Here is a 17,176-nt window from a genome sequence, read left to right as displayed (position 1 = left end):
AAACACACATGCCACTTCCATCTGTTGTTGTCCATTGTTCTGGTCCGTTGTTCCAGGTGATGCTGGAGAAGAGGCCCTGCCTCCAACAGAACCAGAGGCTGCAGGAGATGACCGACCCCCCATATTTTAAACCAAACCTTACGGCTGGCAGTGGATCAGAACTCCAAAGCCTGTCTCTTTTAGTGGAATTGTATTGGGTTAACAAAGGAAGTGTGTCCCCACTGCTTGGTTAGTTCTCTTTCCGCTTTCAGGGATCAGTGCAGAAGGTGAAATGAGAGATCACACACCTGTCACCAATCTAGGTGTTCTTGTTTACATCTAGAGTGGTGAGTAAATACAGAATTGGACTATAAAACTTTTAATCAGACACATAAGAGACCAGATCTGGGTTCAAACACTTTGTATGTAACATTTATTCTAACATTAGGGACATTCATTCTAATATATTACATATCAAGAGGCCTCAAATCATGCACACATTCATACAATGCTCATGCACACAAATCTTCCCAGAGGTCCATCAGTTTTCTGAAAGAGCGATGGGTGCCAGTTCCAGCTGATTTTGGCACACTAGCACCATGGTTTTGAAGATTCCTTTATGCTTTTTATATGTGCATCATTTTTCCTGATGAGTGACGTCTTGTTCCCATTCCGTTCTTGTTCTGGTGCTCTTTACATCAAGTTGTGTGATACACAGTCCATTCTTGTTTTAGTACATTCGGTTTCATGTCCTTGCATTACGGTGTCTTTATTTTTTTGCACATTCAGTTTGAGCTTTTCTTGCTTCTCTGTGCCAGATCCTTCATCTCATCCTTCATCTTCTAATTCTGTCACATTCACACATAACACACCTACCCACCATGCTACGTCTTCCTGTATGGCAGGGGCTTGGACTCGATGGCACTTGTGGTGCCTTACAAAGCCAGAATCCTATAAATCCACGCTTTGTCATCCTGTGTGTCGGGGGTTGGACTGCATGGGTCCTGTGGTCCTTTCTTATTCTAGAATTCTATAAAAAAAATAAAAACAACAACAACAACACAACAACATACAAAAATCAATAACTTTATGAACAGACAACCCTTAAAAACAAAATCACAAGTGCTTTCTCTTATCACCAATGCACTGAAAATATTTTTCTTGTAATACTTCTTAACAAATACAGTGTTAGTTCACTGCTGGCATTTATGTGGTTTCTCTCCTGCATGGACTCTCTGATGTATCATTATGTATGACTTCGAAGAGAAACATTTCCCACAATGCTGGCATTTGTATGGCTTCTCTCCTGTGTGGACTCTCTGATGTGTCACTAGGTCTGACTTCTGAGAGAAACATTTCCCACAATGCTGGCATTTGTATGGCTTCTCTCCTGTGTGGACTCTCTGATGTATCACTAGGCTTGACTTCTGAGAGAAATATTTCCCACAATGCTGGCATTTGAATGGCTTCTCTCCTGTGTGGACTCTCTGATGTCTCACTAGGTTTGACTTCTGAGAGAAACCTTTCCCACAATGCTGGCATTTGTATGGCTTCTCTCCTGTGTGACCTCTCTGATGTGTCACTAGGTATGACTTCAAAGAAAAACATTTCCCACAATGCTCGCATTTGTATGGCTTCTCTCCTGTGTGTACTCTCTGATGTTTCACTAGGTCTGACTTCTGAGAGAAACCTTTCCCACAATGCTGGCATTTGTGTGGCTTCTCTCCTGTGTGGACTCTCTGATGTGTCACTAGGTTGGGCTTCTGAGAAAAACCTTTCCTACAATGCTGGCATTTGAATGGCTTCTCTCCTGTGTGGACTCTCTGATGTATCAGGAGGTTTGACTTCTGAGAGAAACCTTTCCCACAATGCTGGCATTTGAATGGCTTCACTCCTGTGTGGAGTCTCAGATGTGTCACTAGGTTTGACTTTAAAGGAAAACCTTTCCCACAATGCTGGCATTTGTATGGCTTCTCTCCTGTGTGGACTCTTCGATGCATGACAAGGACTGGCTTATAGGCAAAACATTTCCCACAATGCTGGCATTTGTGTGGCTTCTCTCCTGTGTGGATTCTCAGATGAATCAGGAGGCTTGATGTCTGAGAAAAACCTTTCCCACAATGCTGGCATTTGTATGGCTTCTCTCCTGTGTGCATTCTCTGATGTTTCACTAGGTCTGACCTTGAAGAAAAACATTTCTCACAATGCTGGCATTTGTATGGCTTCTCTCCTGTGTGGACTCTCTGATGTCTCACAAGGTCTGACTTTGAAGGAAAACATTTCCCACAGTGCTGGCATTTATGTGGCCTCTCACATGTATGGACTCTCTCAAGACTGACATGTTCTTCTGAAAAAAAAAAAAGAACAATGACACACAAGACTGACTCTCTGAATCAAGAGAGGAATGTGTTACCCCAAGATTTAGCCACCTGTTAACCCTTCCCTATTTGATATAAAATTAATAAAGTTGGAGTGGGTGCCCTGAATTTAGCATTTTTGCAGGTATGGATCCCTACTCATAGGAGGTAGCAAAGAAGAGATTGTAGGAGAACCTGCCTTGAGAAAATGAGTGGATTTAGCTGCATGATCCATTTATGTCTGTAGAGGGTGAAGGGATTATGGCTAAGGAATGGGACTGGAAGGAAATAGTCAGAAGAAGGTTCTGAGAATCAGTGTGCTAATCCCTTTTGTCTGAGGTACTTGCACCAATAATAATAATGATGCTGATGATTTATTTATAGCCTGCCCAATCACAAGGAATCGGGGTGGGTTACAACGATAAAAATAAAGAGAATAAAATAAAATACAAAAATAAATAAAATACAGTAAAATAAAACAGAGCGACGTGAGTTACAGTAAAATTCACAGTTAGGCCTGATGGAAATTGGGCCTGTCTTTTTCACTCCCTCCCAGGTCTGATGATGACAGTTGGGGCAGAGGGAGGGCTCTTCTTTTTGAGGCCAGAATATAATTTCAATTAAATTTAATTTAATTCTTCACATTAATTTAAGAGAAGAATTGGTGGACAGAGTGAAGGAAGTCACAGTAAATGGGGAGAGCTTAAACCAAGCCCTCATTGCATTAAATTTGGTGTCAGACCATTCTTTCCTCACCCAGGAAACATTCTAAAGCAATTTAAACCTTTTCATACCCTCAGTTTCTGCCACTAAGCAACAATTACAGCATAAATATCTGCTCCTAGTGGCTGTTCTTCAGCCTCAGTCCAGTTGCAGGCAGACACACTGCAACCTATTGCATGGGGTAAGAAAGCCAGGTTACCTTCCCAAAGAGAATTTTAATTTGGGCTATGTCCGGGTCCAATCTTATGTAAATCACTGCTGAATCTATTGGCCAAATCCATCCCAGATGTAGCCTGGGTCCGAGGCATGCTCAGCCATCCCCCTCTTTTTTAAGTGGAAGCTTCCAACACTAAAAAAATGGCTTCTGAAATGCTGCGGGGATTCGGGCTGAATCCAGGATGGATTTGGCTGGTGGATTCAGCGTAGATTCACATATGATAGGACCCGGATGCAGCCCGAATCAGAATTCAATTCAGAAAAGTTAAGCTGTTTTTTGTATCCCATGCAATAGGATCCTCTGTCGGTTTACATGGCTAAGCACCTCAATACACTCTCCAACCCCACTTGCCATGGGAGCTACTGACTTCTCTCCCCATTCCGGATTCTCAGCAACTGGGATTGAGATCCATCCAGGCAACATATTACCATTAGCAAAGTCTTACATTTATTCACCACTCCCACCTTTGTTACCTAATTCTCTCTGTGCATGTGTGTGCATTTTGCCTTTCAAATGCCTCTGGAGTTCTGTGTGATTGCAGACCTGCTATAGCTTTGCTGGATCCTGAGGTCACTGTTGCCCCAATCAAACTATATCTCCCCTTTGAGCTAAGTATCTAATTCCCCTAAAAGCATAGCACTTGCAGGTGTCTTCCCCAAACTCCAGCATTTCAGGTAAAAGACCCTAAGCAAGCTCAGGTAATAAAAAGAAACATTAGAGAAAAAGGAATTTTTGTGTTGCCTTTCCTTTCTTCATAGACATTGTTCACAATTGCTAAATGGAAGCCCTTAATATGTCTGAAAACCAGGGTCTGAGCCTGTTCTCACCAGTTCAGTTCTTAAAACCTGTCAGGTTGGTGGCTGCCTCCCAATCCCCAAGGCCCCTCTCTTGACCCTTCCCAGAGGTCCTTTCCTGTCCACATACCTCACCTTATTTCCCCTCACCTTCCCACTAGGGCCCTCCGTTCTGGTAGTCAAGCCTGCTGTCCCAGCCCAGGATTTCCTCTGCCCCATCTAGGATTCGCCCCTTCTCACTCGCTGCCCCTCACTCCTGGAACCTTCTTCCCCCACGAGCAAGAGCCATCACTTCATTAACCAGCTTCAAAACGGAGCTCAAGACCATCCTGTTCAGAGAAGCGTTCCCAGGCATTGCATAATTGTCACTTGCTATTTGATGTTCTTTTCTTGTCTGTTTTATTGAATCATTTCCGGTATTGCTATGTATTTTATATGTATTATCTTAGTAGACAGGCCCCTTAGCCACCACCACTCCCTTCTCCTTCTGTGTCATGTCTTTTTAGATTGTAAGACAGAGGGCAGGGAACCGTCCAATTAAAAAGATTGTATGTACAGCGCTGTGTAAATTTACAGCGCTTTATAAATAAAGGTTAATAATAATAACAACAACAACAACAACAACACAGAGCTAGGCAATCCTGGCTTTGCTCCTGCTTTCCTTTCCTGGCTCCCAGAGACCTGATCCCCTTCCCTTTCTCCCTCCACTCTCCAACCTTCCCTCTTGCCTATCCGCACTGCTTCAGCTTTCACCTTCAGCATCTCTTTCCTGCCTTTCTGTTTTTCCCATTCCCTCCATCTCTCTATCACAGACACACATCCACAGCATGTGATGCACAAAAGGGACATTCTGAGTCCCATTTGTTGAGAAAGGCAGGATAATCAATATACAAATAAGTCATTGGGAAAGCAAGAGCAAGGGGGCTGGGACCTGGTGTCCAATTTTGGTGAGGGTCAAGTGCCAGCCTTAAGGCATCTATAAGACAGGGATGGCCTACTGTTGGGGATGGGGGGGTCACACTGGCCCACAGGGGATCTCAGGAGCAACCTAACATTGTATTGTCTGGGGGTGAAATGAAATACTATTTTCTCCTCAGTATCCCACAGCATCCCTTTGGGGAACCAGAGGCCATTTTGCCACTATTGGGCTCTCTCTGAGCCATTGTAGGGCCAAGGGAGGCCTTTTCCCCAAGAAGACTCTCCTGAGCCTGAAAAGCCTGGAAGAAGGGCCAAAAAAGCCAGGAAACTTAGGACCTTTCCAGAAGGGCACCCTAGTACGTACTGTGTACGTACTAGGGTTGCCCGGGGGCATCTTTTTCAGACGCCCCCAACCCTAGTACGCACACAGTACGTACAAAATGGTGGCGCCCATTCTACATGCAGATGGTGATGCCCATTAGGATGTCACGACTGCGCCGCATTCAAACGGAGCGGCATGGACATGACGTCCTGGTGTCATGAAAGGGCGCTTGTGGCGCCCTTTCCACGGTGCAGGAAGGAACTCCATTTTGGAGCTCCTTCGTTCATTTGTGTCGCTGGTGCAGCCTTTAGAGAGCTGCGCCAGAGATACAAAAGAGAAAGGTGCAGAGTGGCCCCTTTCTCCTTTCCACGCCGCTGTTGGGGTGTCTTTGGGGCTTGAAGCCCCAAGGACACTTTTTCCAGGCCACGGCCTTGGAAAAGAGGTGGATTGGGGCCTCAGGGCTGCCGCTGTGGCAGCTGAGGCCCTGATCCGTTGATGAAAGGGGCAGGTACAGGCCACCCCAAAGGGGCAGTCTGTAAACCGCCCTACTGAGGGATGTGCTGAGGAGCATTTGGGGGTGAAAAGCATTTATCTCCATAGTTCCTTCCCACAGAATCCTAGAATTGGCAGTTTAGAATGGGATATTTAGAATCCTTAGAAAGTGGAGAGCAATAGTGCCTCACCAAACTACAAATTCCAAGATTACACAGGATATTGTTATGACAATTAAACTACGTGTGAAAGTAGCTTAGGACTCATAGTAGACCACAAGTTGAACATGAGGCAGCTAAAAAGGTCAATATGATCCTAGGTTTTATCAATAAAAGTATAGTGTCTAGATGAAGAGAAGTAATAGTGCCACTCTATTCTGCTTTGGTCAGGCCTCACTTGAAATAACCCTGTGTCTAGTTCTTGGCACCACAATTCAAAAAGGATGTTGAGAATCTGGAGAGTATCCAAAGGAGGGCAACCAAAAAGGTGAAGGAACTGAAAACCATCAAGCCCTATGAGAAGTGGCTTAGGAGCTGGCTATATTTATCCAGGAGAAGAGAAGGTTAAGAGTGGATATAATAGCCCTGTTCAATTATTTGAAGAGATGTCACATTGATGGATCAAGCTTGCTTTCTCCTATTCCAGAGAAAAGGAGAGGAACAGTGGATGCAAGCCACAGGAAAAGAGATGCCACCTAAAGATTAGGAGGAACTTGCTGACAGTAAGGGCTGTTCGAGAGTGCAATATACTTCCTCTGAACGTGGTGGAGTATCATTATTGTTATTATTGGCCTGGTACAAATGGGCACTTTGTGGCATGCCGGCGGTGATTTTAGGGTTTGGGAGCATGCAGTAACTGCACACTCCCAAAGCCTAATACTTATGGGCAGCACAATCTTGACGCAGCACCATCCATACGGCGCATGCATCCATGACGTGTCTTGTGTGACGCGTCCAAACAGCACGGCGCATAAGACATATCACCGTGACGCTCCAAGGTGCAAATGGCGCCTTGGTGGCATCACAGGAAGGAGTTCCATTTTTGAGCTCCTTTTGGCTGCAGATCGTTCTTGCGGCCATGGGGTTGCTGCGGCAATGATCCGGAGGAGAAAGGGACAGCCTGTGGCCACCCCTTTCTTCTAATCTGTACTGAGCCATTGTTATTATTATTAAGATTTATTTCTAAAGCATTCCTTCTTTGGAGATCTTTAAACAAAGGCTGGATGACTATCTGTTGGGGGTGCTTTGAATGTGTATTCCTGCATGGCCAGGGGTTTAACTAGATGGCCCTTGTTGCCTATTCCAACTCTATGATTCCATAATTCTAAAGTAGAAACATAACACCATAACAATGTAGTATGAAAGGACCTTCAGTCTTCACAGGAAGGGCAGTGGAGTCAAGTTCCTTACCCACAGAGGCCACATTCTCATAATTCGCCATCATAACATCACTGTACAGAAGTCTCTGCTTCTTTGTCAAGAGTTTCCATTCATCCTCGGTGAAATATATCGCCACATCCGCAAAAGTCACCTGCAATAGAAAATAGCCCTGATCCAGAGAGTGACTAATAAAAGGGAAGGAAAGCACATGGTGCATCCCAAATATTATTTCATTACTTCAGAATTTATCCCAGGAAACAAACTTTAAATAATGTTAGCAAGCAAAAAGCTACTGCCTTTGAAGTCCAGTTTGTCTCGAATCCTTTGTGAGGCTACAAGCCCCTCTGTTTGGAAGAGAAAACTGAATTTCTCAGGCAGGCTCCATGCTTTTACACAGGAAAACTTGTAGGTGTTGATAAGGTAAAACATGCCAATGCTGTCCCAATTTAAAAGATATTTTAAAACCTTTGTTGGAGGTAGCAACCTCCAATAGTACAGGTCCCATCCATTGGCCTTCTCTTTATCATTCTCCCGTGAAGCCTAAAATGTGGTATATTCACATCCATATAACATATCCGATATCCTAGTTTTGTGGATTTGGGATGCTACTGAGCTACTGCTATATGGCCAACATGGCTCCCGCTGGATATGTCAATTGTGTGTGTGTTTGTGTAGGATAAAATCTGGGAAGCAAAGCTCTGAGTTTCTGACATTCTCTGGGTGTCAATAGGAAGGTCTTTTCACATCATCCTGTTTCCCATCCATTTCCTCCTGGGTTCACCCCACTCCATTTTCATCCAGAGCCCCCCAGCTCTCTGTCCCCTCCAAGGGACTGACTGGGTCTGTGGCCTTCAAGTATGGCCTCCTTTGGAGGAAATGGTGAGCTAACAGGGAGGGCTGAAGGACAAACTCTGCCAGAGCTGGAGAACCATGGTGGCTGCATTACTGGCTCTGGTCGAAGGTGGGGCAGCCCTTGAGGTGTGGTGGAAATATTCCTTGTTGAAATAAAAAAAAAACTATAGAAAGATGGAGTCACCTTTGTCAGCCAGAGAGATGGTTTTTGAAATAAAGGCTTGGAGTTTAGAGAAACTAGAGCAAAGGAATAAGGAGTGCATCTTGACCTGGATGGAAGCTGGCCCCAGTAAAAAGACATAACATAAACTACTGAGATAAGGACACATAGTTGACATTCAGAAGCAAGGTTAGGAGGAAAGCTACTAAATTCCTACAGGAGGGGGTAAGGAGTGATGATGCAGTTTTAATGTATGCATGTATTTCTGTTCTGATTGTAAGAATTCTGTATGTTTAAATTGTAATTAGCCAATCAGGTGTATTGAAGAAGCTTCTTTGTCTTGAATAATATAAAAAGAGCCATTTTGTCTTGTTCGGGGTCTCAGCTTTTGGAACTTGAATTCCACTGAGTTCATTGTTTTCCTTTGTCGACAATTGGAAATAAACTTATGGATTTTCAATTACTAGGTCCTCTTGCCAATCCTATTGCTCTGCAAATCCTAGAAATTTAAGTTTCCTGAAATTTCTGTTACAGAGGAGGGTGAGGAATGCCTGGAAAAGACACCCCAGCCCCACCATCACCAGAGGTTAGAAGTCAGTTGCTCTGCCTTCCCTGAGGCCATCTCAGTAGCAAGAGCCCCACAGAGTGAGAGTCCAAAAGGACAGGGGGCTACCTGGGTCTCGGACATTTCCTATCCCTTCTTGTTCCTCTCAGGAATGGTCTTGTGCAGTTGCTTGCATGGCCAGAGAAATGTAGCCCATAGCAATGTGTTGTGGCTGGGAAGACCCGTTTCCGTCCCACTGACCACTGGGGCTGAGCTCTGAGGGGGTGAGAGGAGAAGGTCAGGGGGCTGTTGCCAGAGGAAGGGGCACAGACCAGGTTCAATGCTGCAATATCTTTCACACAGTTGGTCTCAAGGGTGCTGCAAAATCCCTCTGCAAACAATCACTACATCTTATAAGTATAACCCACCCAATCATATTTGATTCACTATTATTTAGTCTGAACCATCAAATGATTTTCATTACCATGATAAGGGCCTGAATCATACTGTTAGTTTTAGCGCAAGAAGACCTATTGATCCCATAGGATTTACAACCATGTGTGGAATAAGCTGAGTTTCACAAGTATTGTGATTTCACATAAGCAAAACTGCCTCTGGTCCTCACCAGAGTAGACCCACTGAATCAGCTGAATTTACCTAACTGTTGAAGAATCATTTAGTAGTTGATTGAATGGGTCTATTCTAGCTCGATATACACAATATATAATATATAAACCAAAGATAAGATATAAACAAAATAACATAGGCTATGGCTGGGATATTGAGGATAGATTAAGATATTGACTATCCCAAAACATATACTACATTTAGCCACCAAAGAATTATAGTGCATTTCTCCATTTGTTGCCAAATTTCAAGGCAAATGTCATAATTAAAAAACAGTTCTGGAGAACGCTGTGGGCTTGAGGGCCACAGTTTAGATCCAGAGATGTTCCCCCATATCCCCCAACATTTCACAGATGGGAAAAGAAAGACACACGTGGACAAACAACACCAGAAGGTGGTCAAGATGGCCAAAGATGTTTATGAGGAAGGTCACAAAAGCGGGGAAGGGCACAGCAGTTTGATTTTGCCTCAGACTCCTAGCAAAGTCAAGTCCCTGCCCCTTCTTTCCTCTTCTCTCCCCACTTTTGAGTTGATGGGGTTCAAAATCCTTGGCACTCATTTTGTAGGAACTGAAGTGAGCTGAGGACAAAGGGGAGTGGGAGGAGGAGAACAAAACCGGGACATTTTTGAAAGCCCCTGAAAAAGTGGGGTGACAGAGGATTTACCAGGACTGTCTCTGCCAAATTGGGAGAGTATGTTCTCCACTTGCTTTCATGAACTGGCCCAGCAGTGAAACACATGACACTAATAACCAGGATGGGGACTCACCAAAGAGCTGTTGTACCTCCGCAGCCCCTTTCTGTTGGAGCGCAACTCCCTCCGCTTGGCCTCTGTGTCGGCCATCAGGTGGGCAGGGGTCCTGGTGGTCCTGCACTTGGGGCACTTCCAAAAAGAGAGGCCCCAAAGCCGTGTACAAGGAGACTGAGATGAAGTTCCTGAGAAAAGGGAGCAGGGTTAGGATTGGCTTGGCAAGAGACCCTGCAGCACTCAAAGACACAGAGAACAGCATCCTGCTGGTGACATACACAGGTGACATAAGCCTCTTTTGGGCCGATGCAGAGGTGGGCATCCCAGTGTTCACCAGTGCTTTTCCCCAGCATCAGCCCCTTTCCCAAGAAGGTTGCATCCGCACTATAGAAATAAGGCACATTGACACTGCTTTAACCGCTATGGAATATTGGGATTTTACCTTTGGACACTTAGCCTTCTCTGCCAGAGAGCTCTCATGCCACAACAAACTACAAATCCCAGGATTCCATAGGATGGAGCCAGGAGAGTTAACACACTTTAGAACTAGATTATTTCTGCAGTGCAGATACAACCTGAGTCGGTTTTAAAAGGGTAGAAGCACCCATGTCTTGTTTTTACCCTCCTAATAATGGTCTTCCTTAAAAAAAAAAGCAGTTTGTATTTCAGTCTAATCCATATTCTTCTTGTTGTTGTTTGTTTGTATGTTTGTTTGTTTCATTCTTGGTAATATGAGTTATTCTGGTATGCCTCCTTCCTTCTTGCCTGAAAATCTATTAATTAGGAAACTGGGGAGACTTTTAAAACCTCCCAAAAGAGCCACTTTTGGCCTTTTTGGGGAGACTAGCCTCCTCTTAGAAGCCCAATGTTTGTGAAGAATAAGAATAAGGCTTGTATTAAAACTATCCTCCCATTTCTGATCCCTTTTAAAACCCATGTTCCCCAGAAGGAGCAGAGCTGTGTATAAGAAAAGACCCACAAAGAGACACACTTCCTTCCTTTTGGCCCAAGGAGCCTGGCCTCCTTCTGACTCTGGAGCCTCAGGAGAGAAAGAGAGTCCTCTGTTCAACTGAGGCCTCAGAGAAGGTTCTGGAACATTATTCCCCACAGTCACAAGCAGCACAAAATGGCCACCAGAACACAAAATGGCTGCTGGAACACAGAATGGCCACCTCCACCTCAGCGCTTGGCAGTTGGAGGCCTCAGCACAGCAGTGAAGCCTACCGCTTCCAAGCCTTGTCCCTCTCCTTCCTCCTTGTCTCTCTCTCTCTAATCCCTTCTCACTCTCTACTCCTCACTCACTCTTCTGCGCAGAGAGCTAAATAGAGAGGCAGAAGCTCCTCCCCTTCTTCAGTCTGGCCAATGGGGGAAGAGGAGCTGGAAGGCCCCGCCCCCTGCCCCACCCTCACAGGCTCCTCCTGCAGTTAATATGGAACAAGGCAGGAGGGACTCTGGAGCCCCAGCCACACGGTCGCTGGCCACATTCCCAGAGCCTAAGACCCATGAAATGGCAGCCCTATGCAGGGCAGGACCCCTCCTCTTTCTGGCCATGTGGATGCTGGGAGATCCAGTCAAGCAAATACACTGTAAATCCCATTGGCAAGAGAAAAGGCTGCTACTGCCTTTCAGAACCAGTTTGCCCCAAATCCTTTATGGGTCCAGAAACCCCTTTGTTAGGAAGCAACCCCAAATATCTCAGGAAAGCCCTGTATCTCCCAAGGCCCCTTCCCTCCAGGACCTCCTTCCCTCAGTCTCTCTCTCCCCTGAAGGCCTCAAATGCCAACTGCCAAGCACTCAGGCAGAGACAGCCTTTTTGTGTTCTGTCAGCCATTTTGTTTTCCGGTGGCCATTTTGTGTTTTGGAGGCCATTTTGTGTTCCAATGGCCATTTTGTGTGCTGTTTGTGAGTGTGGAGAATGTTCCAAAACCTTCTCTGAAGCCTCAGTTGAACAGAGGTACACTGTTGCCAATTTTGTGACTTTCACACGGAAATTGGGATTTTTGAGTGCTTTCCGTGTGATTTCCTGCCTGGCTCTATTCTGTGGAGATTCAGGCACTTTTGCACATTTCAGCTCCAGCCCTGAAAAAAAACAACCCAATTTCCGGGACAAACCCCCGAAATTGGCACCAGTGGCCCTGACTCTGAGAGCGAGGCTACACAGCAACCAGTCCTGTTGGGAGTCACACTGAGAGTTTTCAGGCAATCAGAGAGAGGAGAGTGGTCGTCCGCCCCCCCTCCACCCTCAGGAAAAGCTCAGCCAGGGCAGACGTGCGGGAGACAAGGCTCTTATATACACACACACACACACATATATATATATACACACAACACACACACACATATATACACATACATGTCACAACAAACTACAATTCCCAGGATCCCCTGGTTTGACAAGGGAATTGCCTCCACACTTAGAGATCACAGCCCCAGAGAAAGAGTCTACAGTACATCAGTGTTGCCAGTTTAAGTCCACTTCTTCAGCTGCATTTGGATTTAATAATGATAATAATAATGGTGATGATGATACAGAGATAGATCGTGTAGCACCTTTGAGACACACGAAAGAAAAGTTGCCAGCATGAGCTTTCCTAGACTTAAGCGTACTTCCTCAGATGCATGGGAATTGTAGTTTATTGTGGCACCAGAGCTCTTTCTCAGAAAACTACAATTCCCAGGGTTCCCTAGCACTGAGCCAGGGCAGTTAAAGCAGTCTCAAACTGGATTATTTCTGCAGTATGGATTGGATCTTGAGCATTTATAATAACAAAGGTCCAAAACACACTGCAGAAATAATCCAGTTTGAGACCGCTTTAACTGCCCTGGCTCCGTGCTAAGGAATTCTGGGAAATGTAGTTTATTGTGGCACCAGAGCTCTCAATGTCTCACTAAACGTTTCTATTTGGCACAAAGCTTCCTGGACCCCTTCATGTCAAAATAAATATCTTAAAGGTATTAGAAGGACTGAAAGATTCTTTGTTTGGTCCAATGGTAATTTTGAGAGTTGAAATAAGTTACAATTATTTTTATTCAATTAGGGTTATGTTTATTTGCAAAAGATCCGCCATATTAATAAATATATAAATACATCCTATTATTATGATGATTATTATTATTAACATTACGGGAACGTTACAGGGATTTTGACTGAATATTCCGTGTAATATTTGGGGGGGGGGGGGGGGATTCCGTGGATTTTGGTAAAACATGCCAGGAAATATTTTTGAGGATTGTTAGCAACACTGGTCCTGCCATGCAGTAAGGCCCCTCCAATCCCTCTGAACCGAGGACTACAACTCCCATATCTTCTTATCTTCTTTCTTTCTTTCTTTCTTTCTTTGTTACTTTCCTTCTTCCTTCCTTCTTTTCTCCCTAGCTGCCTTGTGTTAGTGGTGTTACTGCTTTTGTTGTCACTGTGTGCCTCCAAGTTGTTTCTGATGTATGGCGACCCTAAGGGAAGCCCTTCTCAGGCTTTTCTTGGCAAGATTTGTCCAGAAGTGGTTTTGCAACTGCCTCCCTCTGAGGCTGAGAGAGTGTGACATGCCTAAGGTTACTCAGTGGGTTTCCGTGGCCAAGAGGGCATTCGAACCCTGGTCTCCAGGGTCATAGTCCACTCATCCAGCCACTGAACCATGCTGTCTCTTTCTTGAGGCTTTGTAGTTTTTTGTGGTGTGGCTACAAGTCATTGCTGACTTCTGGGGAACCTCTCCTGGAGTTTCCTTGGCAAGAGTTGTTCAGAGGAGGTTTGGCATTGCCTTCCCTGAGGCTGAGAGAGTGTGGCTTCTTGCCCAAGGGCACCCAGCTGGTTTCATGGAGGAGTGAGGCACTGGACCCTGGCCTCCAGAGTTGCAACCCAACACTCAAACCATTGCACCACACTGCCTCCCATTCCCATGTACAACCTGAGAAATAAGTACAGACTTTTTTCTGTTCTTCATGTATGTCTTCAAGTCGTGTCCAACTTATGGCAACCCTAAGGCAACCTTATCATGGGGTTTCCTTGGTAGGTATCTTCAGAGAGGGGTTGCCATTGCCATCCTCTGAGGCTGAGAGTGTGTGACTTGCCAAGGGTCAACTAAGTCCGAAACACACTGCAGCAATAATCCAATCTGAGACCGCTTTAACTGCCCTGGCTCAGTGCTAAGGAATTCTGGGAAATGTCATTTTGTGAGACATCAAGCCTTCTCTGTCAGAGTGCTCTGGTGCCACAGTAAACTCCCTTACCCAGGATTCCCTAGCACTGGGCCAGGGCAGTGAAAGCGCTCTCAAACTGGACTATTGCTGCCGTGTGTTTTGGACCTTTCTTGGCTGCAAACTGTCCATAGCCTGCAATGCATCTCCTATTTCTGTTGGCAGTCCCTCCCTCCCAACACTTTCTTATTTCCCCCCAAAACCAGCACAAAGCTGGCAGATGGAAAGAGGTTTTAAAGCAGCATTTAAATCCGCCATATTTGCTTTTAAAAGACTAAATGTCGCAAATGCTATTATCAGTTGTGTAGCTACTATTACAGAAAGACGTAGAGTGCAAACTCCTCAAGTACCTTTGTTTTCTGGAGTGAGATGGGCTTTTCCAACTGACTCACTGTGATGATCTCCGGTGGTCCAAGTAGCCAAACTGCGGCCCTGTAATAATAATAATAATAATAATAATAATAATAATAATGTTTTTATATCCCTCTCTTCAGCCAAAAGGCTATCAGAGTGGATTACAAATTGTTAATTAGACATTTAGTCATTATGGCTCTTAGCCCAGCAGACCCTTAACTTCCTTAAATCCCGCTGCCTCCATCCAGTGAATTATAAAAGGGTTTCCCTTAACCTACACTGAGACCAGTTAAGGAACCTTATTTCTCCTTCTTTACTGATCTTCCCAAGCATCAACCGAGCCAAGATACGTGTAAAAGGAGCGTTGAGTAGTAGATACTCCAAGGAGGTATTTATTATAGATAACAAAATATAACTAAAATATAAGTCCTACAAGATATTAAGAACCTTGCAGTTACAATATTTGTAAGTATATAATGTTCAGTTCATACAAGCTATTAAAGAAATAGACCTAAGCGTCCAATTCTGAGACTAACTTCCAAGATCCGCTCTTTAACTCTCTCTCTCGATCTCCAACCGACACAATTCCCCCAACTGTCTCTTGGTCTCTCAGGCCTTATATCTCCTTCTCACGGAAGCTTCCAGAAGAACCTTCATCTTGCTCTCTGATTGGTCAAGAGAGCCTTCCGTAGCAGTGATGTCATTCTGCATTTGCATAAACCTCCCTTTACTGCCTGAAGAAGACCTCCATTGACTGGAGCCCAGTCATTGCACTTCTCCAAGGCAAGGCTTGCACCTATTTTCCAATGTTGTTCTTGGGGTCTGCCTTCCAGTTGTTTCCAGGTCTTATGGTGAGCTTATGGGAGTCTCTGAAGGGGTTTTCCTGGCAGGATTCTTCAGAGTGGGTTTCCCATGGCCATCCTCTGAGGCTGAGAGAGTGTGACTTGGCCAAGGGTTCAGTCCTTTTGGAAGCCTTTTTGCTTTATCTTCTAGAAGGCAGCTGAGGTGTTGCTTCTTGCTCTGAAGAATGAGAGGAACCTTGTGGCATCCAAAAGGCTAACATTCTCTGGAGTTATGTCTGATGATATGTATATATAGGATTGCAATCCCTGTTCATTTATCAAAAGGTTCATAGTGCACCCCATATCATAGAATCTCATAGCTATGTCCCTTAATAGTTAACCAAATTAAACAGTATATAAAACAAAAACATGAAACAAGCTAGACAAGGAAACTGTTACATGGATTTATAATTGGTTGACTGGCCAAACCCAAAGGATATTGAACAATGGCTCCTTTTCATCCTGGAGAGAAGTGACCAGTGGGGTGTCCTGTGGGGCTCTGTCCTGGGCCCAGGGCTATTCAACATCTTTATCAATGACTTGGAGGACAGAAATAGGGGCATACATATCAAATTTGCAGATGGCACAAAATTAGGAGGCGTAACTAAAACCCCAGAGGACAGGATCAAAATTCAAAATGACCTGAACAGACTAGAAAACTGAGCCAAAGCTAACAAAATGAAATTTGACACAGAGAAATGTAAGTTACTGCATTAAGGGCATAAAAATGAAATGCACAGATACAGAATGGGGGGCACCTGGATGAATGAAACTACGTGTGAAAGGGATCTAGGAGTCTAAGTAGACCAGAAGTTGAACATGAGTCAACAGTGTGATGCAGCAGCTAACAAGGCAAATGCAGTTTTAGCCTGCATCAATAGAAGTATAGTGTCTAGATGAAGTGAAGTAATAGTCCCACTCTATTCTACTCTGGTCAGGCCCCACCTGGAATATTGTGTCCAGTTCTGGGCCCCACAATTCAAAAAAGGATGTTGAGAAACTGGAGTGTGTCCAAAGGAGGGCGACTAAAATAGTGAAGGGTCTGGAAACCATATCCTATGAGGAACGACTTAGGGAACTGTGGACGTTTAGCCTGGAGAAGTGAAGATTAAGAGGTGACATGACAGCCCTGTTTAAATATTTGAAGGGATGCCATATTGTGCAGGGAGCAAGCTTGTTTTCTGCTGCTCCAGAGAACAAGAACCGGAGGAATGGATGCAAGCTCCAGGAAAAGAGATTCCACCTCAACATTAGGAGGGACATTGGAACACTCTCCTTCCTCAGAGTGTATTGGAGTCTCCTTCCTTGGAGGTTTTTAAATAGGGGCTGGATGGCCATCTCTCACTATGCTTTGATTGAGAGTTCCTCCATGGCAGGGGGGACTGAATGGTCCCAGTGGTCTCTTCCAACTCTATGAGTCTCTAATTCTCTGATTCTGAGATTACAATGGGACAGTCTCAGTGCTTAAGGTAAGGAGCAGCAACCTGAAGTCACAATAGTGCCATCTGAATACTTCAGGCAAGGTGCATCAGCCTGAAATCAAAATGGGCAGACTCAGTGCATGAGGGTAGGAGCATCAGCCTTAGGTCACAATGGGCCATTCTCAATCCTTCAGAGAAGGTGCTTCAGGCTGAAGTCACAATGGGCCAGTCTCAATCCTTCAGGTAAAGAGCACCAG

At 44.8% G+C, this 17,176-nt stretch overlaps 1 protein-coding gene across 1 annotated transcript in view; it reads right to left on the bottom strand.

Annotated features, from left to right (window-relative positions):
* Window positions 1–1,172: 1,172 nt before the first annotated feature.
* The window catches only part of LOC149290522 (uncharacterized), a 116,662-nt gene continuing 100,658 nt past the window's right edge, over window positions 1,173–17,176 (bottom strand). The window contains exon 9 of the mRNA XM_089489361.1: window positions 1,173–2,281. Within this exon, the coding sequence (XP_089345487.1) occupies window positions 1,173–2,281 (1,109 nt within the window). The remainder of the gene's footprint in view (window positions 2,282–17,176) is intronic.

The sequence above is a fragment of the Sceloporus occidentalis genome, unplaced genomic scaffold (assembly GCF_023333645.1).
Source record: "Sceloporus occidentalis isolate IW3139 unplaced genomic scaffold, rSceOcc1.0.p SCAF_39, whole genome shotgun sequence".
In the NCBI taxonomy this organism is placed as follows: Eukaryota; Metazoa; Chordata; class Lepidosauria; order Squamata; family Phrynosomatidae; genus Sceloporus; species Sceloporus occidentalis.
The sequence above is the reverse complement of the archived record's forward strand: the minus strand, read 5'-3'. Positions and strand labels throughout refer to the sequence as shown.